This window comes from Netta rufina (assembly GCF_964035555.1).
Source record: "Netta rufina genome assembly, chromosome: 19".
NCBI lineage: Eukaryota > Metazoa > Chordata > Aves > Anseriformes > Anatidae > Netta > Netta rufina.
Genome location: NC_140143.1, coordinates 3,187,522 through 3,207,706, shown reverse-complemented (window position 1 = coordinate 3,207,706; position 20,185 = coordinate 3,187,522). Strand labels below are relative to the sequence as shown.

Here is a 20,185-nt window from a genome sequence, read left to right as displayed (position 1 = left end):
TCTGCATAATATTGCTCAGAGACTGTTTCCTGCCTGGAAGTCTTTGTCTGGCTCCTTATTAGCTAGTGTCCCAATTACCACAAGGTATTTTCCCTCATCTTGACAGCTCCAGTTGACCCCTGGTATCAATGAAGAATGCTGCTGTATAGAGCACTTTTCATCATCATTTTTCTTTTGCATCCCTCTATTTTTTGTTTTTAAACTCTTCAACATGACACATTTTTACCTTCACTTGTAAGGCTTTGCTGGCAAACCTTCTCCCCATCTCTTATTTGTTACTGAAACTACTCCGATCAGTCAGCGCTGCCAGTCTCCATCATTAAACTGCAATCTTTTCAAACATGTGCTCTTGATCTCTGCTATGCTGCCCTTCATATTTTTGTCTTGGCAACACAACTTCTGCAAAGTTCATTCACTTCCCTCCTACGTATTCTCCTTTTAGGTTGTGCTATCACAAAATCGGGTAACAGACTACTGTGATACTGATACTCTGCACATCATGCTAGCCAACATCATCTCAGTGTGTCCTTGCACTCCTGCCTCTGCTCGCAGCTAGCATTTCTTCCTTTAGGAGTATAAGGCCATTTGTGGCAGAGAACAGGAGTTCCCTCTATTTTGTTAGTGACCAAATAAATGCAAAGTTCCACCTCATGATTGGGTTTATGGAAGCACTAGCAATAAATAGCATACCTGGTAAAAAGTGGGCTGGGTTTGATGGAAAACTAGATGACATAAATAATTGCACATCATCATCAAGCACAGAAAGAAATAGATTGGTTGCTGATACTCTGCCAAGTTGAACAACTCTTGTCCAGGTATGGAAAAAGGTTCAGTTATTGGCAACATATATCCTGATGTTTCCTATTGCAGAAAAACATTTTTAAAAAGAGTCACAATATTGGCAGTTATTTTCCCGTTGTATGAAATGCATACTTAACTTTTTTTTTTTTTCAATTTCATATGCAATTATTCAAAGTTTTACTTCCAATTTTAGAAGCAGAAAAGTTATCACACACAACAGATATTCAAACTGTATGCAAAGATCATCATGCCCCTTATTCAACCCACTTTTTCTATCATGTCTCCCCGGTCTCTTAAAGTAGCATGGGAAAAACTTTTCAGCTCAAGTTTATGGCTGTAAGGTAGATGGCAGAGTACATTCTGCCATCTGGTGAGCACAGTGAGAAGTGCTCACATGGTCAGCATTGAAATGGATAAAATTGTGGCCATCTATTCCTGGGCTATTTTAAACACAGAAAAGAATGTAGTCAGAATAGCAGGCAGATCTAAAGAAGGATTTAAACCAGAGGCAAGAAAGTTCATTACAGCATTGCAGCGTGGTGGGAAGGGAAAAGTGATATACTTGTGAAATTTTGTAGAGGAAGTAGGCTGTGACAAATGGGAAAATAATCAGATGTAAATACAGAAAATAAAGTCTATATTTCTTGGTTGATTTAGCAGTTGTACTTCGCCCTTTGGCACTGTGTGTTTGGTAAATATTTTGAGCAAGACATTCATATTACTTTCTTTCTGAGAAGACTAGCATGATCTTAATTGTTTAATGTTGTGGCTAAAGTTTGTGTTTTACATGCAAACAGGGAAACTTCATGAAGCAAAAATAAACAAACTATTTAAGATCTCAGCAATAAGGGTTTGACATAACCTAGCTTCTCGTTTGAGCTTCAAATGTCCCTCACTCCCCCTCGCAGGCTGTGAGTCAGCGGGGAAGGAGGATACTTAGATTAGAAACACCAAACTGTGGAACAATGATTACACAAATGTTATTTTGGTTGCACTTGAGATGTTCCTGCAGTTAAAATCTGCTAAATTAGGAGGATTGCAGTGATCAGAACATCAGCTGATAGCTGTGAAGTTTTGACTTGATGACCCCAAATGGGGGAATCAAAACAAGTTTTTATACCACCCAAAACCATGACTCAAATATGAGCTCTTATCGCAAATAAGCACAACCTAGAACCATTATTTCACTTTTTCCACAGCACTGGCATGGTGACCCTTCCCTATACTACTTATGCAGTAGTTAGCTGGTTATCCATTAATTGAAAGATGACGACTGACAACATGAATCAGATAAAACAGGCCCACGAAGCCTGAAGTTTCAGTCCAGATCATCAGCTAAATCATTATTTATCTGGTATTATCACTGGAGGCATATAACACCACCAATGTCACTCCAACACTAACCGTTTTGCCTTAAAAAGAGCTTTATAACTCTCAGCAGTCTTTGGTACATGAAAACATACAAGCTCGAGTGAGAAACAAAAGCTTCTCAGTGACAGTTCTATTATTTGATCCAATATTGAATTCCAAGCATCCTCATCCTTTAGAGATGCTGAGAAAATAATATTGTTTTCTCAAAGCCACCAGCCCCAACAGGAGATGCTTTGCAGCAACAACCGGAGCGGAGATGTTTGCAGCCAAGGCTGCTGTTTGAATTCCTGCATTATGTACCAGTGCAACATGTGACGGTTATTTCATCCTTTATTCCAGCTACACAAGGACCCTTTTATCTTCTGTTTACCAGGGTGGGAATAAATACAAAGAGTTAATATGTAACCACCCTTTTGTGGCTGCCTTTATTTTTAGGGGAAGAAACGCTGGATTGAGGGTCATTCGGGAAACTGGTGGACTGGCAGCGATGTACTCCCTGGTGCTGGTCGTGTGTGCGGCTGCTCTGACCCACTCTGCTCTTGCAGCAAGAGGTAAGTGCCCTCCACTTTCTAATAGCCACTGCTACCCTGGAGCGTGAGGGAGGGAATCTGGAGAAAGCAAGGGATAAAGCCTTCGGATATTTCTGGTCAACTGTTTTGAATGGGGGTTCTCTGAAAGCTGTTTCTTGTCTTTTTTCACTTCCTTTCCTTCATCTCTACAGTGAGGGGAATTTCTGACCTCACCAAACCAACTTGGATTAAAAATGAAATGCATTAGTTTGTTTCTAAGTCCCTCTCACCCTATTTTTCCCCTAAATCTTTTACCACAATTGCCTCGCTTTGAAAATACGAACACTTCATAAATCCATTTTTAAAGCAAAAGCACTTTTTTTGCTCCTAACTAAGAAGTGTAACTGGGGCCATGATAGAGCTGCCAGAGAGAAGGAAAAGAATACATTTTTTCCCTGCTGATGCTTATTACAGCCCTCCCTTGCCTCAGTAAGTCACCTGTAGATGATAGATGGACACTTAGCTCAGTGTAGGGACATCCAGCAGCTGGCTCTAATACAGAAACTTATGCTTCCAGTTTAGAGATTACAATATCTCAAACTTTCTGCCCACTTTTTTTCTTTTTTTGTAAAGTGTTTCCTCTCTTCCAGTCTGTTCCAAGCCACCAGAAGTGCTCTTCGCCACAATCAATGTGGTCAAAACCGTGTACGACGTGGGTGAGGAAATCGAGTACACCTGCAGGCCTGGCTTTATCCCCAACAATGGCCAGAGGAAGTACACCTGCCAGCCCACCGGCAAGTGGCCTCTCAACACGCTCCTGTGCCTGCGTAAGTAAAACTAAGCAGAACTTACCCCCAGATTTTGCACTACCTCATTGACATACCATGCGCTGAGCCAAAAAGGGTATTTTACAGTCCATGTGATGGATCTGAAACGTTAAAGCTGATATATTTTTGTTCTCTGGTTGTTCTTTCCTTGCATTTCCAAGTTTTCTATATAAGAGCAAATGCAGAAGCCATCTTGCTCCCCACAAAGCTGCTGCCTCCTGCCAAGGAGCTGTGTGTTTTGCTGTATTTTGCTTGTATGTTTTTTTGTTATCACTTTCCTGAGTCAAAATAGGTGAAAAACAAAACAAAACAAACAAAAAAAAAATTTGAGATTGCTCTAAGTTTTCTCGTGAAAAATAAATAGTCATCAGAAGACAACTGGGTGTGAAGGGAAAGAGGTGAAAGCAACAGGAGAAGGAGCTTTCCATGCGCTTTCCCTTATGCCTCTGCTGCCAGAGAGTGATAGGGACTGGATCCAGCAAACCTTAACATGGCTCAGCCCAGCAGTGCTTGTACTCTAAGTGATGCAGATTGGTTGATAATATCATCTGCCTTTATTGTATCCACTGAAATTCATTTTTACCATGTAATTGCAGACAATCAATCATTAAAAATGATCTAATCATGAAATTTTTGAAGCTACCTTTATTATGTTTTCATAGAAATGTACAATACTTACACTTAGGAAATGTAGCACACAAAAGTAGAGAAAATTGAAAGGCACCCAGACCCCTTTACGACCACTCTGTTTCCACTATCCTAGCTTCATGCCTTGTGAAATAATAGTATCCTTTTTATCTTTAATTAACAGCAATGAGATGTCCCACTCCTGGACAGCTGCAGCATGGAAAAATTGATTTTATAGACTCTTATTACCAGAGTTCTTTAAGTTTTTCGTGTGAACCAGGGTAAGGACTCCCTCTCTTGTGCTGTTAAATAAGTAATCTAAATCACAGCTTTACACTCTACTATCACCTGTTGGAACATTACAAGCCAGGGAACTTAGAAAATATCATCTTAAAACCCCTCTGAACTTCAGAGGCTTAAAAAGGCCATATTTAGTGATCCTTCCCTGTTCAAACTCAATTATTACATCCCAGGGCTTTGTTACTCACAAGCAACATCTTACAGACAGGAAAACCATCAAAATAGCAGAGATTTTATACAAAGACTTATTCCAGACCACTTTCCCCTGCTTTTTAAATCCTCTTATTACATCATGAGATGAAATCCTACAGCAAAGAAAGGATAATCACTATCTAAGTTGTTATGCTGTCAGGCTCTAGAGACTGAAAATTTTGTTTCTGTGTCCTTCCAAGCTCAGTAAATGAAAACACGAGGTTAATCCTCATTTAGTCCCTGGACCAAACGCACTTTTACTGAAGGCTGCTTACTGCTTTTAGAAATGAGGATACATTTAAATAAATAGAGTTATGATAAATGCAGGGATATAGTTGATAGCAGCATACAGTCACACTACTTGGTAAGTAATTAATAAATAGTGCTTACCTGGGAAGAGCCTAAGTGAGCCACAATCTGGAGTTCAATGAAGAACCTGAGTAGCCTCAGTTACTTCTTCCTCTGCAGAAGCAAGGGAAGGAATAAATAAATTCAGCTCTGACATCAAGTGTAGCAAAGGGACTTGAATTGATTTAATTTTGTTAATGATAATTTACTAGGCTTCAGCTGTGTGATATTGAAATGATAAATATAGAGTGAGCATTTCTCTAAAGCTTAGTGTAAGTTCGTAGTAATATGCATACAGAGAACTAGAAAAGCATTTAGATGGAGTGCACATATAAATTAAACTGGGCTACCTGGTATTATAAAAGAAATAAAGCCATTCAGTACCTTTAGGTATGGAGTGCTGAGTTTGTTACAAATAGACTGATCCTAATTGCCATAAACAACTGGGAATTTCTCCCGAGAACCAATAACATTAACATCACTGATCAAAGATCAATGCTCACTATTTACATATATCCACAATGTTAACCAGTTGTATAAATTATTATAACATTAAAATAGAATATTGAGTTGAAAGTACAATATTTTTTTTTTTAATCAATTATTCTTTCTGGAAAACTGTAATACCTAAAAATTAAAAAATATTTCATATTTTAATCCAAACTTCCTTTGAAATTAATAAGTGCTTGTATTAGAGAAGGATTCCAGAACTGGGCTCTTGTTAAGTCTGTTTGTCAGAAATTGAAATTTTTTTTTTTTTTTTTTTTTGCAAAGAACGAGTTGATTTTTCTCCATATAAAGGTTCATTAAGCTTTCTGATAACCAGGACTTTTGGTTTTCAGCTACAACCTCATTGGGACAAGAACAAGCCAATGCATGGCAGATGGCAAGTGGAGTGGAAGTGTCCCACAGTGTCAACGTACGTGTTTAAATACCAAAAAAAACTATTCTATCCTTACAGGAGGGCTGCTTTACGCTGTTCAGAATTATACTCTTGTTCAGAGGCCTCCTACTGTGCTGTGCAAAACGAGATTAGGAAAAATCAAGAAGCAGCTTATATGTTTGGTTTTATATGTGTGGATTTTGGTTACAGAGAAATACAGTTTATAGGTCTGTGTGAAAGGGATGCTATTTACAGCTGAAGGTAAGATGCTTATCCATTCAAATTAATTTTCCAGGTACATAAAAAGAGGGCATTGTCATGCTTTACAACTGTTATGCATATTTTTGCTGTAACCTTTCCTGCACAAACACTTTACTGAAAAAAGCAATATACTGCATAATATTGTATGAAAAATACAAAAAAATCATGGATTACATACTCTAAGGCTTCTGGAACTTTAAATCTGATCTTTTTTTTTGGTAGCTACATTTCCATAAGGTATTTTGTGGGTTTATTTGGCCATAAGCATGTTGTTCCTGTGGTACTATTAACAATTCAATTTTTAAGATTTAATTCTAAGAATGTAGTATTTTTCTAGCTGTGACTTGTCCACCTCCATCACTTTCTGAATTTGGAGTCCTTTCTTACCGTCACGTAAAACCTGGAAATACTTCTTACTACAAGGACACGATTATTTTTGAATGTGTACCACCCCTTGCACTCATTGGAAATGAGACAGCTACCTGCCAGGCCGACGGGACCTGGAGCAACATCCCGGAGTGCAGAGGTAAGTAACTTACTTTTAGCAGCATTAAAAAATATAGTAGGAATCCTAGAATTGTGTATATCAAATTACATGCATAATTTTCTTACAGAAAAGTATCATAATGCTATTAAAAACATACAGTACAGTTTTTCTGAAAGTCAGAATTGTGAATGCAATTGTTTATTTATTGTATTTTAAAATATTTTCCTCTATGTTTGCCTGTGAAAGAGGCTGAAATGAATCACCATGAAAGTTTTAAGTATACTTCAAAATTAATGCTGCATCTTTTAGAACTGCAGCATTGATAATGCTTTTTTTGTTTTGTTTTTGTACCACAGCTGTCACATGTCCCGCTCCGTCAGGAATAGAAAATGGATTCTTAAATTTTGCTGTTCGTAGAACATATCACTACAATGAAACCGTCAGCTTCAGCTGCCAATCCAGATATGTGCTGGAAGGACCTAAGTATTCCCGATGTGAAAAGACAGGAAACTGGTCCACAAAGCCAACCTGTAAAGGTATATATATTCCAGCTGTTAGAAACAAATTAATCAAATTTAATTTTCCTGAAAGAGCACCACTCTAATCATTAATGAGCTATGGCACCTTCATGGAAGAGCTGTCTTCTCACAGGTAAACTGAAGCTGTAATTTCAAGGCCTCGATAATCTACGATGGCTTCCAGCATTCAACATGGCATACCATGATGTATCTGAACTGACTGCAATTATCAGCTACAAAAATGTATTATGTCTGAATATTTCCTCTCCTCTTCCTATTTAATATAATTAGAAATTTTACTGGGGCTGGTTGTTCATCAGAAACTTCTGTCCCTACATGTAGGGGCGAGAAGTTCTTCAGCATAGTAATACCAGCAGAAGTACTACATACGTGTGGCCACAGTATTTTTCATTCTCAAATGTCACTTGTGCAAACTTATCACGGGATCTAATCTACCTACTTCTCAAAACGGCACTCTAGTTATCCTTATGTATTGCTTTTAACTGTACTTTTTTACAGAGCCATGCAAAATGCCAGTTAAGAAAGCTGTAGTGTTATACGAAGGAGAGAAGAAAAGAGTTCAGAGTGACCTTAAGGAAGGCATTCTGCATGGTGAAACCGTGTCCTTCTTCTGCAAGAATAAAGAGAAGTCCTGCGCCTATACTGTGCCCGTTCAGTGCGTGAATGGCAATCTTACTCTCCCTGCCTGTTTCAAAGGTACGAGCCAGGCTAATTCCAAAACAGCTGCCTGTCCATGTCAGGGGGCAATGTAACAACTCATCTTCAAGCCCTATTTGACCAGTTGGTTTGTCTGTCTTGCACTAAAGTCACAGGGCATTTAGGAAGACCTGAGCTAAGGGGAGAATGCACAGAGGTGCTTTTCTCTTTTCTTTTGTATTTTCTGGGCCCTGCTTTAATCACTCTTCTATTCTGAGAAGGCGTCAGGCAGAGGCCTAGCCCAGACAACAGGCCACAGGTAACGTGTTCTGGGATTTCACAAATCCTTACATCAACTTCTAGAGCCTAAATACGGCTTCAGCCTTGAGAATCGAGCACATTTGCTTGCCCTCTTATATATATATATTTTCTGCTGAAGTATTGCCACTTTACGCTGACTGGTTCTGACATTGGGTCAAGCATTAAGAAGCAGCTGACAGTCGTTGTGAGGAACCAAGGCTGGAGAAACTGGCTTGCAGGCACACAGGTGTTTCGAATAAATAAACAGACTAAGTACTGAAGTTTGTCAGCAAGACAAAATGTTTTGCACGTGTTTTATTGATATTCCTTGCAAGTCTTATTTTCATTTGTAAGTGAAGGAAAAAGCATAGCCTAATCCATGGTGAAAACATCCTTCCTTATGTTTGGCTTGGCTTCAGATGGATGTAGCTTAACTTTTACTAAAATAGAAATTAAAATAGTGTATTTCTTCCAGAGGTTTTGCAGCGATGCAGAAATTCACTGCTTACCCAGCTGTGTCCACGAGATGCATTGTTTTCAGCTATTGCACGTTCTGTTATTTTAACCTGAGTTCTCAAACTCTTGCTTTCAACAGAACGCGGCTTCTTTTCAACTCTTGTGAAGAAGGACCCATCAGACATGAAACCATGTGAAGACCATGAATGAGTTAAAAAAGAAATATAGTGCTAAATGCCTTACTGAGGCAAACCATGAAATATAAGAAAGGACAACCTAGGTCCTGTGATGGTAAATTCCAGGTGAACTTGGGACTCTCTGAGAACGCAGTCTCAGCTGTTTTTCCTACTGCTGCTATTAGCAGCCTCTTTCACAAGCTATGACACATTATTTCAGCCATTTTCCATTAACTTCCATCCTCTTTTCTCTGCCTCATTCAACATCCCCACAACACTACTTCTCTTTGCATATTGCCAATGTTTATGTAATTGTAAATCACTTTCTCAATAGCAACCCCTTTAGAATAAAGTAATTTTCTGCCAATAGTGTGTTCTTATTTAATATTACCTAATCCTCAGTCAAATCCTTCAGCTCTTAACTGTTTTATAGAGAAGGCCTTCATCATCAGTAATTAGCTGGATTCTGATTCCATTTCCTCTCCCCTGTGATAGGGAGTGGACCTTTAATTATAGAGAGACAGAGGGTCATCATAGGATTTTCCAGAATTTATGTAAGTAGAAAGACCAAGCTTTCCAAATGCATTTAGAAGCTGTGTCTGACCATCATTTAAATATCAATAGCATCAGATAGAGAATTCTTTTACTCTTAAGAAAAAACTTGATAAAATTAATAGAACTATTTACGTTTTTGTGACTTGAACTTCACCTGAAATGGTTGTTCTAAACATCAGTTAATTTTTAACGCTGTTTAAATATTATGCAACATAGCTGATTCCTTTTTAAAGAAAGAGAACTATGCACCATTGAGCAATAATAATGATTTCTGGTCAGTAGGTAGCTCTGAAGTAAACTATACTTTTCATTTGGTTTATGATACAGGTAGATCACATGATCCAGTGTGGCAATTTTTGTGCTTATGTCCATATTTCCATTCAGAAAAAAAATATATAATTTCAATCTACTAGAAAGTGATAAGCAAAAAACAGATATTCCTCTGCAATAGATTACAGTGAGTCACAGGTGCTTCCCTCCGAAGTATTAAGTCCTCCTCTGTGATTTGAAGCAGCAGAAAGCCACAGAGTAATCAGGCTACTTTAAAGCTTTAAAAAAGATCCACTTAACATTAACAACAGATCAAACTAGAAATATAAGTTGCTAAAGCCACCATTAAAAAAACTTTGAATGTACTCTTATTAACTTTTCTTCTTTTAAGGCTGCACATGAATATTTTAACAGTATTCTTCAAATCATTTGTTCTTATATTTTGTATTTTTAAGAAGAGATTGAGGCAGGTGTTATTAAGTATTTAATACTTGCACTTATCAGGAATTCAATTCTCTAATGCAGAGAGAGCCTCTTCAGTTACCTGAGTAAATTTCTCTATTTTGTGGGTACAACATGTACTGTTTTGCTTCCTAAACATGTTTAAATGGGATCTTTGAATAACATCTGACATAGAAGCCAAAATATTCATAGCCACCTTTAATAAACACATAAATCATCTGGCAGGAACCTATCTGTTTGGAAATCTCCTCTCAGTGTTTTGTGGATAAAACATTGGGATCAGGATGTTCAGGAAGGTAGCTGAGATACCAAACACAGTTTAATATTAACTTGTCTTTCATAGCTAAACACTGTGAAGTTGGGATAAGTAAAGCTAGCTTTTGCTGCCACGCAAATGCTACTTTTCCCTGAAATTATTTGTATTTTGCACAAAAACAGTTGCCCCAGGAACATTCAGATTTTTCTAAGCAATGTTAAGTTATCCCAGTTACAGCAGGATGACAACTGATCATGTCAGCTGGCCCAGCTTCCTAGCTGAATGTGCAGTATTTGACTACTTGAAAGAATCACCCTTAGGAGTCAATGTTCGTATGCTGAATTTATTGTCTAGTCTCCTGAAGCAAGAAGGGGAGGAGGGTGCTGGGAGTGTGTGACCTGCTAAGCCTTTGAAGTAGAGAAGTGTTTTTGAATTGCAACTTTTCAGACATGAAAGGTTTGCTTAGAAGGTCTGAAAAATAATGTATTGCAACTAGAGGTGTTCCAAATGCTGCTGGTATGAGTGAGTGGAGTGAAACCTGCCTTTTTTTTTTTTTTTTTTTTTTTTCAGATGTTTGAAAGAATGCCAAATGCCATAAGCTGTGCTCGTGTTACTTGTGACAACCTGCTGAGACAGTTTCAGAGATAACAGAACATTGTAAAATGAGTTTTGGGGGAAAAAAGTACCACATGTTTTACTTAAATGAACATATTTTTGCAATTCAAATTGGGAATTTCTTCTGTATTCTCGTTGAGATACTTGTGTGTTCTACAACTCTGTATCTGGAGTGATTTCCTCTGGAGTGTCAGTGCACATCTGTACTCATCATGTCCAGGTTGCAGCTTTGACCGAAGACAAGACCACAGTCATTGCTTGGATCTTTTGGTTTTCCTTCTTTTTGGACAGAAGTTATGCAATTGCCAAATCAGTGCAGGTAGTCTTCAACCTCTCTGGCTGCTATTGGTAATGTTTTCTGCTATGCCTTGTGTATTGGGCCTCCCATAGCCTAGTCAGTAAGCAAACACTTGTCTGTCTCCTGTGATTTGGACTGACTTAACAGATCGATTTCCTAATGATTACAAAATTCCCAATCCGGGTATCCAAAGTGGTAATTCAGAAGTGAAAATTTCTGCAAGTTTGAGCAAGTTGGTTTCCTGCTAGTCTGTGTTGCAAAAATCCACAGCGTTTTAAAACATTGAAAGTAGTCATATCTTCAAAAATATGTTGAATGACAATTATTTTAAATTTAGAATTTAAAGATAATAATCTTTGTAATCCATTCCATCAGTTATCTTTTTCACTGCTACTATGCAAATGTTGATTTAAGGAGTTGCATGAAATCTATGCAGGCAACCAGTATAGCTGTCATAGCCATCACCAAATGAGCACTGATACAGAATCATTTCTGCTGGAGATTAGCTGAGAAATCAAAGAAAACAGCCAATTTTCACCATACATTTAAGAAATTCTTGTTTACTTTATATGTGCATGTAAATCAAGCTTTGAAGAGTTGAAGAGTTTACATGCTCCAGATGAAAGCATTTTAGATGCTATACACACAATAGGCTAATGACAGATTTTGGGGAAAGAGAAATACTTAAATCGATCAAAGAGGTCAGAAGTTTTATTTAGAATCATACATGCATGCCAAAGAGCTGTGTGGCTGAAGAGCTAAAAGGACTGGGAGGTTTCTCTAATTCTTTTGAACTAATTAATGATTTTTTGATGTGGCTACAAAGTGAAAAGCATAACCTCTGACTTATTTTAGAAAGGTCAGGCATGGACTTTTCAGGTTTTTTGTTTTTGTTTTTTCTCCCCACAACACTCTCTCCTTTTTTCTGCCCTTAGGATAGCTTCATAAGACAGATAAGCAATATTAAGCATACTAGGTGGTTTAAGATGAAGCCAAAATTGATCTATTATCTATGAGGATATACTTGAACAAAATTTACTTAGCAATATTGGAAAAATGTAGTTAAAATTGGCTCTGAAATTATTCGGCCTGCACCTGCCATTTCAGCGTCATTTTCTCTGCTCAGTGGTACCCACTACAAAGCCACAAAAACTTCGCTCAGAACTCAAAAGCTACCTCTCATTTGCTGACCTTCCATTTCAGAGTGCCAAACATTTTTCACCAAGCTTTGAGTGGAAGTGTTTTGGTTTTGATTGTAACAAAGATGCGGACCAAACAACAGCTAAAAAGTTTCAGCTGATATCCAACTAGCAACAATTACAACAAATAAGCAAAGGAAGGCAGCCAAACCAACCCAGAGTTGCCTCCCACGCCTTTTACACCTTTGTTTTTGTAGGGCAGGCTCCACCACAGTGCTGAAGCACCTGGCACATCTGCATAACAAGGCTCTTAGTGAACCTCATGGAATTTCTGGCATCTCCTACATCTCTCTTGGTGCTCCATCAGAGAATCTGCTGGACCTTCCTGGGGTTTCCAGTGTGTTCACAAACAGGGATCAGTATTTATGTGTGTGTACATTGAGGGAAGCGTGTTGGGCACAGCGATGACTACACAATTTAGTTTTAGAGACACACCTGCACAATTTAGAAATACACCAGCTTCCAAAAGAGCTTATTCACCCATGTTGAAATCCACAAGGTGATGGTGTGGTGACTTTGAGTGCTGGCTCGGGCCAGCGGCAGCCTCCAGGACGGCAGCTGAAGGTGGTGACAAGGCGACATCCATCCCTCTGGACACCACAGCGTGCGCGGGCACTGCCCGCGTTTCTTAACACAGCACATATCTTTCCCTCCCCAAATCTTTATTTATGCATTTCCTTCTCGTGCAATACAAGCAGAAATTGCCACAGTGCTTCTGGGCACTCCCAAACCCACCCGCTCCCCAAAAATCCCCTCAGAAGCAGCGCCCCCAGCCCGGGGCCACAGCGGCCTCCACAGCCGCGCCCGCCCCTCGCTCCCCTCTCAGGGCGCCGCCAGCCCCGGGGGGCCTCCACCGGGCCCGGGCCCGGACCGATCGCGTCTCGGGGCCACCCCCGCGGCACAGCGCGGAAACGGAAGGGGCCAGGCCGGGGCCGGCTGTCAGCGGAGGCCGCCGGGAGCGGGGGTGGGGTCGGTTTGAACCGTTGGCCGCCGGCCTGGCCCCGATCCGGGGCACCGGGAGCCGCCGACCCCGGCGCGGCCCTTCCCGTGCGGTGCCACCCCGGGCGTCCGCTGCCCCACAGGGCAGGGCCCGGGCGCTGCGGGGTTAAAGAGCGAGGTAAAAGGGGGTGATGGGGACCGGGGGTGCCGGTTGGGGTCGGTGTGGGTGACAGCAGGCAAGGGGGGAGCAGCAGCCTGGCTGTCCCTCCGAGTTTGACACCGCGGGAGGTGTCGCTGAGGGGGGCAGCCGCTGCTGGTCCCCTCAGGGAAGCCTCACAGGCGGCAGCGCCGCGCGGTGAAACCGCAGGGAGGCACCCGCAGGAGGAGGAGAAATAAAGAAATAGCGGCTCTCACCCTGAGGGCACGGTGCTGGAATCCCGGGCTGGCTGCAGGGTGGGGTGGGCTGGGCTGTGGGGCTGGGCCCGGCCCTCCCAAATCCCGGTGCTGCTCAGGAGCCGCAAGGCGCAGCGAACCCTGCCTGACCCCACTGGGAGCTCTGTAGCCAGAGAGCTTGGATAAAAAGAGCCTTTTTGGCTGTCTTTTTCTTTTAACGGGATATTTAATATTTTGCCAATGTACGTTAGTTGTGCCACTTCTAAGTATGCTTAGTGCTTTTCCTCCAGTTTCTTTTTTCCTTTTAATAAAGAAGTTTACAAGTTTGCTAATTACAAGGAAGATAAACTCGGATGAACGTAGCCATTACACAAATTAACGTAGGTGCCGTTTTTAACAAATTATGCCTACCGAATACCTTTTTGTGTGGCTGACTATTTTGAAAACTAGACACACATGTTCTTGTAGAAAGTTTAATTGAACGTTATTTGTAATGCAAACCACAGTTATTTTTGCGTGAATCTAATGAAAAAGTTTCCTTTTCTCCTGGCCCAATACGAATAGAGACCACTCTATAGTGGTATTCAATCTCATCAATATGAATAATTTTGCAGGTTGCTTTGCGTTCTTTCAAAATGAATGGTGAAGAGGAAACGTGGGAAAAACTAGATGCAGAATTTGATCACTGCGTTGTGGATATGAAGCCTCATGTTCTAAAGCTACAGCATAGGTCAGGTAAATGTCGCAAAATGCATATGTAGAGAAACATTAATGACAAAACTCCAGGTTATTGGTAATTGTTATGTGTAATGCTTGATGTTACAAGGTATTGTAAGTTGAGCACCCCCTGCCCCCTCCCCCCAAAAAAAAAAAAATTAGGTTGCCGTTGCTATTATTTTTTGGACTTACGTGTATTATATTTTTGGCTGTAAATGTGATTTTGCATAAATATATTGGTTTCTCCATTTTTAAAAATGAGTAGAAACTAAAAGCTTTTAAAAGGCATTAATTCTGAGATTGCATTTACCAAATTGAAAATATTTTTTAGAAGTTTTTAATTTGGTTAGGAACTTGTGATGGTTTAAGCGTCATTCATAAATAACGTCTTATAAAGCTAGTGCTTAGAAACAAATTTATTATTATTAAATACATGCAATCTACAAGCTGAGGCTTTGGTTTGTGACTACTTAATCATATAAGTAGTTTCATCATCTGGCAGCAATGCTTGTGTAGAGAATTTTAGAACGAATGAAGACTCAATATGTTCATAAAATATTGTTTCTTATACAAGCTGTATGTTGTAGTTACATACATCACCTTGCAGTGAGCAACAGCCCTCAGTTCCTGATGAGATGAAGGAGTTCAGAAATCTTTGTCATCTGTGGGCTTTGTAATCATTAGAGATTTAATCTGAACGTGCTGCTTTTAGAAGTCATGTAAGCTTCTAGTAAATTTGAATCTATAGAAAATATTTCTGAATCGGAGATATCTGAGCTATTGTTAAAGACTTATTTTAAATCTAGGTACTTTGGTTCAGTCATTCAGGATTTTTGTTGGTTTAGCTTTAAACTTTTGGGTGGAAGGTAAGCATCCACAAAAAATGGTGATCAGAAATGGCTTTTGTTCTTTCTGCATGTTCAATTTTCTCTGACGTATAGTACTTTTATATACATATATGTTTATAATATTTTTTAAAATTTATTTTAGAACGACAAAGATGTGCACTGTGGATTAAAAAACTATGCGAACCCTCAGGAGCAGGTACAGGAGTAGCGGGAAGGAAGAATCGGAACTTATATGCAAAACTTCTGCTCCACATGCTGAAACGGGGTTTGCTAGAAGGTCCTTTTACACACAAACCAGAACCAGGAATACTGAAAACTTTACCTTCATATATGGTGAGTGTAACTTTTTATCAGTTAAATTTGCTTAATCATATTCTGAAAATACTTTAAAGTCTCTGATACATTTTGTATGTATTTTTAACTACAGTCGATTTATTTTGATGAACCAAATTCACCAAGAGTTCGGAGTAGTAGCCCAGAGTGCTTACCTGACTGGGTTATGGGAGAACTAGGAAACAGTGAATCCAGACGTGAGGAATTGTCGAAAATATCTTCTAAAGAAGAATTATCTCTAGCAACATCACTTACATATGGGTAAGATTTCTTCATTTGCTTTATTCAGTATTTGATTCATATTTAACGTATACTTGGTTGATAAGCTCTGCATGTTTGAATTTGAATTTATTACACTTTCTCATGGACTCATGTTGAATACAGTACTCGTACTTTATGAACAGAAATTTCATTAATAGCTTTTATCTTAATGATTGCTGTTTTTCTTCTTTTTTCTGTTATTTCATTCCTCTGCTATGTTTACTTCCTGTAAGTCAGCTTCCAAATCTCATAGTTCTATCCTCTCCCCTTCCTTTTATTCTCCTTATAGTTACAGACAGTATGGAAAATCAATAGGGCAAACAGTTTGGAAAATTTAGCAGTGCCTGAAGAGAAGGCTTTATAGTGATTTGGTCTGATGATTACCATGGGCAACTCATAGATGGCCCAAAGAGCTAATTTCCTAAATGATCTCTGTCCATATTATTGCAACATTCTTATCTCACTTTGTGGTAATAGTGTATCCTCTGTAGACTTCAGAAGTAGATAATAGCTATTGTTCTGACGTTCTAAACAGCTATCAAATAAGCTGATACTCTGATTATGTTTTTCAGACCTCAGATATTATGGTGGCAAAGCACAGTGGTCACAAGGCAAGAGACAAAATTCATACAAAAGTACTTAATTGGGAGAGGGAAGCACAGACAAATGCACAGGCAGGAAGGAAGAGTGATGTGGTAAAAGACGATGTAGATGAAGACTCTCAGGCCACGTTTTTCTTGAAGTAGATCAGAACAGTTATTGTCCCCCTGGAGTTCTTGCACAGTCTTCTCTTTCCAGTTTCTGTACACCAGCATACAAGAGTGGTATTAACTAATGAAGCTGAGGTAGATCAATCCTCACTGTTTCCGTTTAGTTAAAAATAAAAGGAACATACAATACGCAAATGACAAAGAACTTGGGGAAAGCAACCGTATAATATTTTTTTAAAATATGTTCTAAGATGATAATGCTGAAAGGAACTTCATGTAAAATAGTTTTTAATAGTTTTTCTATAGAGAGAATAAAAATAGGAATAAGCATACAGATGGTAGATTTAAAGAATGTTCTGTTGTTCACGGTCAGAAGTTGGAGGAAATTGAGTAGTGGATCCCTGAAGATCAGCAAGTTTTGTTGTTCTGTGACAAAGAAAGAAAAGCATAAAAAGAAAAATGTATTTGATACATCTTCTTGCAAGTGTGGTAGTTCTTCTAATAAAAACTTCTTGGCCTGTTTGTCCTGTGTTTCATGATGGCTTCTTTAGGAAATAGCAGAATTTATTTTTCTCATTGGTCTTTTGAATCTTAGTTTACAGGTCAGAAGCTGTACTTTTCAGAACTTGAGGATAAAGACTCAGAACTGCTGTCTGTGGGATTGTTAGCAATAAGTTTGTCCTTGTCTGTACAACCTCTCATTCTCTCATTGAGTTTGATTTAATATATTTTGATTTACATCATGCAGTGTTGACGACTAGCACTCTCTTTGCCTATATCTTGCATGTTTGTCATTAGGGTAACACAAAATTTTAAGTATTGTTCATCTGAAGCTGTACATCAGAATCCTGAGTATTTGTAGCTGTATCTTGTTCTTGCAATCCATTGGACAGCCTCTTTGTAGGTTTGCAAGTGCAGCAAGCTTAAGCAGCGTCTGTATTTCCAGTCAGTTGGTTATAGAGCTTCTTTGTTTTCTATCCAATTTACAAAGCAAGCAGGTAAAGGGGTAAAATGTATCAGGTTATTAAGTCTTGGTTTCCTTTTGGCTTAGAAAAATGTCTCTAGTATCAAAGATGTGCCATGCTGGTCAGTGAACACTGTGGAAAATCATAGGCTTTTTTTTTTTCTGTCCTACTTTGAATCTTTGGTAAACTTTATCTATATTCTATTCTTAAATATTTCCTTTCCTTCAGTTTCTCTTATATAGTGCTACTTTGTATTAATGATTGAGTTTTATGTTCATTTTTACATAGCTGCATTTCAGTCATGAATGGAATTGCCTTTTGTTTGCTTATTTTGACGTTTTAGTTAATGTTTAAACTCTCAAATCCTTGCAGAAAAAAGCACTGTTATAGGTAGCTCTGGATTATGTTCACACCCTAAGTAAGCTCTGTACAAGAGGAAGTGTTTGCTCTCATTCTGTGTGAAACCTCTGGTTTGGTTTCACTGCGTTAGAAATATGCTCATAGGTTTTGTTTCAGAAGTCTAAAGCTTTTTGATGTGTTCAGTTATATTTTTCATAAGTGTTATAATTGTCCTTAAAACATAATTAACTATGTTTATAGTGCACATTTCACGTTCCTTCTATCACAGTGCTGAGTCTTGCAGTTTCAAATAGTTCAGCTGTCATTTTTGCAGGTGACAGGCACTTGCAAGTTATGTCATGTTAATATTCAGTATCTCAAAACTTTTCCTCTTATGTATCCATTAATTATGCAGTGGTAACAGTCATTTAAAGAGCATCAGTCCTATTTCCAAGTCCTACAACGTTAATACTAAGGGATCTTCTGTTTGCTCATACCCAAGTGCTCTGATATGACCATGCTGAAATATCATTCAGGCCTAACAGTGTGGAGTTGTGCTGATACAGATTTATTACTTCTAATAAATCTTCTTAATAGAACTTTTGGCACTGATTCCTGTACCATGCCATGTTTGCAGCATAAAAAAAAAAAAAAAAAAAAAAGAGCATCTAATTGCTCTGAGTTCCTTACTTGTAGTGTCAGCTGGGGTGTTATTTGAATAGGATGTGAGACAGCATACTCCTCCCTCTGTATCCAGCTTGTGCTTGTCCACTTCTGAGGAAGGCTGAGGCACAGGCCTGCCTACTCCCTCCCTTGTGTTCTTTACCTTTTTTTTTTTTTTTTTTCTTTTCTCTTCCTGGATTATAGTAGGACATTGGAAGCCTGACCCCTTTTCCCATTCCATATCTGAACCCAGGATTTAGGTAGGTCTTGCAAAGTTCCCTGAGATGTGGGCAGGATAGTGAAGTTTTATTTCACTTTTTTTTTTTTTTTTTTTTTTTTTTTTTTTTTTTTGGCCCTGTGGGACTACAGCAATATCTATGTTGGTGATCAACAGTTGGTTTCCAAGGCTCTGGTAAGTTTCCAGGAGACCCATGTTGCCCATTATACCATGACAGCAGTAATGAGTTCTGGAAGTGAAACCTAGCGCTATAGGCATGGTTTTGCTGATGTGTACTCAAGCTGAGAATGGAACTGTGTACAAGGAAACGTGAATTTGTGTTGGCAGTTGCAAATTTTGATATCCCTGTAGATTAACAAGAATTAATCTTTAAGGCAGTGAGAAACTATGTTAAATGCATGAGTTATGTGGGAAGAAATACTGCAGGTGAATGTTTCAGATATTATGTTTCATGGGGATAGTTTCTTTAATACTTATTTGCAAGCGTCTATATTAAGATTGTGTTTTTCTTTGAATTTTTAGTTTTAAACGTGCCATCAGTGCAAGTAAAGAGATTAAGTACAAAAAATCTTCTGGAATCTGCAGTTTGTAAGGAGCCAGCAGATGGGGATCTTGTTACGTTTTACTTGCCTCACTACTTCAGAACATGTATTAGGAAAGCTGCGTCCAGAAGTGTGTGATATATTTAGTTTGATGGAAATTTTATGTTCCAACCATGACTTAATTCTTACAGATGGGCTAAAACATTTTCTCAAGGCAAAACAGATATGCCAGTGAGAAATGCTTATGAATAACTTCTTCATGTTTGTTTATTTGAGATTTTCTCCTCTAAAGGAAGCAGACAAATGGAGAAGCTTTGTTCAGTTATTTTTATCTTACAGTATACATGCTATGTGTGAAGATTTTGCCTTTTTACATAAGAAGCTGCTTATCTGGCTAAATAAAAAATACGTATGCTCCACTTCCAAGTCAGATTTGTCTAAGACCAAGCAAGAAGGTGCTAGAAAGCTGCATGTTTAATTTGAAACTTGAGAGAACAGGTTTTAGTAATGTATGGTTAGGTTTGGACAAAAATCTGACCCCCTTCTGACTGTAGGAAAATTCTACTGTATGTTTGTAGTGTTACAGATTATGCCTCAAAAACATTGTTAAAGGTTAGTGTGTGGCTGTGCTATACTGGGAAGAACCAGTGAGTTTCCCTTACTTTGTTCCTAGTAGGAAATTATTTACTAATCTCTTTTATTAGCAGCAAATTGCTTCCTTCTCCCATGCTAGTTCAGTTTTTGTTGAGGCAGGTCACAGAGCTAGCGTCAGGCCTGACCGTTCTTCACTCACCTGCTGTGGAAGGAAAAATAAATAATCTTACATAACATCGTGTGCTTTCTGGAGGCTGACTCAATAGCAGAAAGCA

The 20,185-nt window shown here is 38.8% G+C and overlaps 2 protein-coding genes across 2 annotated transcripts in view; both read left to right on the top strand.

Annotated features, from left to right (window-relative positions):
* Nucleotides 1-2,659: 2,659 nt before the first annotated feature.
* Nucleotides 2,660-8,747, top strand: APOH (apolipoprotein H; the record flags this gene model as incomplete). Its single annotated transcript, XM_084298221.1, has 8 exons — nt 2,660-2,723; nt 3,332-3,508; nt 4,320-4,416; nt 5,818-5,894; nt 6,457-6,645; nt 6,963-7,142; nt 7,644-7,841; nt 8,677-8,747. 8 exons carry the CDS (start codon nt 2,660-2,662, stop codon nt 8,745-8,747), a joined length of 1,053 nt encoding a protein of 350 aa, XP_084154347.1.
* Nucleotides 8,748-13,374: 4,627 nt separating this feature from the next.
* Nucleotides 13,375-20,185, top strand: part of CEP112 (centrosomal protein 112) — a gene marked incomplete at its 3' end in the record, with an annotated part of 160,784 nt that continues 153,973 nt past the window's right edge. The window contains exons 1-4 of the mRNA XM_084298321.1: nt 13,375-13,485; nt 14,315-14,435; nt 15,408-15,598; nt 15,693-15,859. Of these exons, the coding sequence (XP_084154447.1) occupies nt 14,336-14,435; nt 15,408-15,598; nt 15,693-15,859 (458 nt within the window). The 5' untranslated portion in view covers nt 13,375-13,485; nt 14,315-14,335. The remainder of the gene's footprint in view (nt 13,486-14,314; nt 14,436-15,407; nt 15,599-15,692; nt 15,860-20,185) is intronic.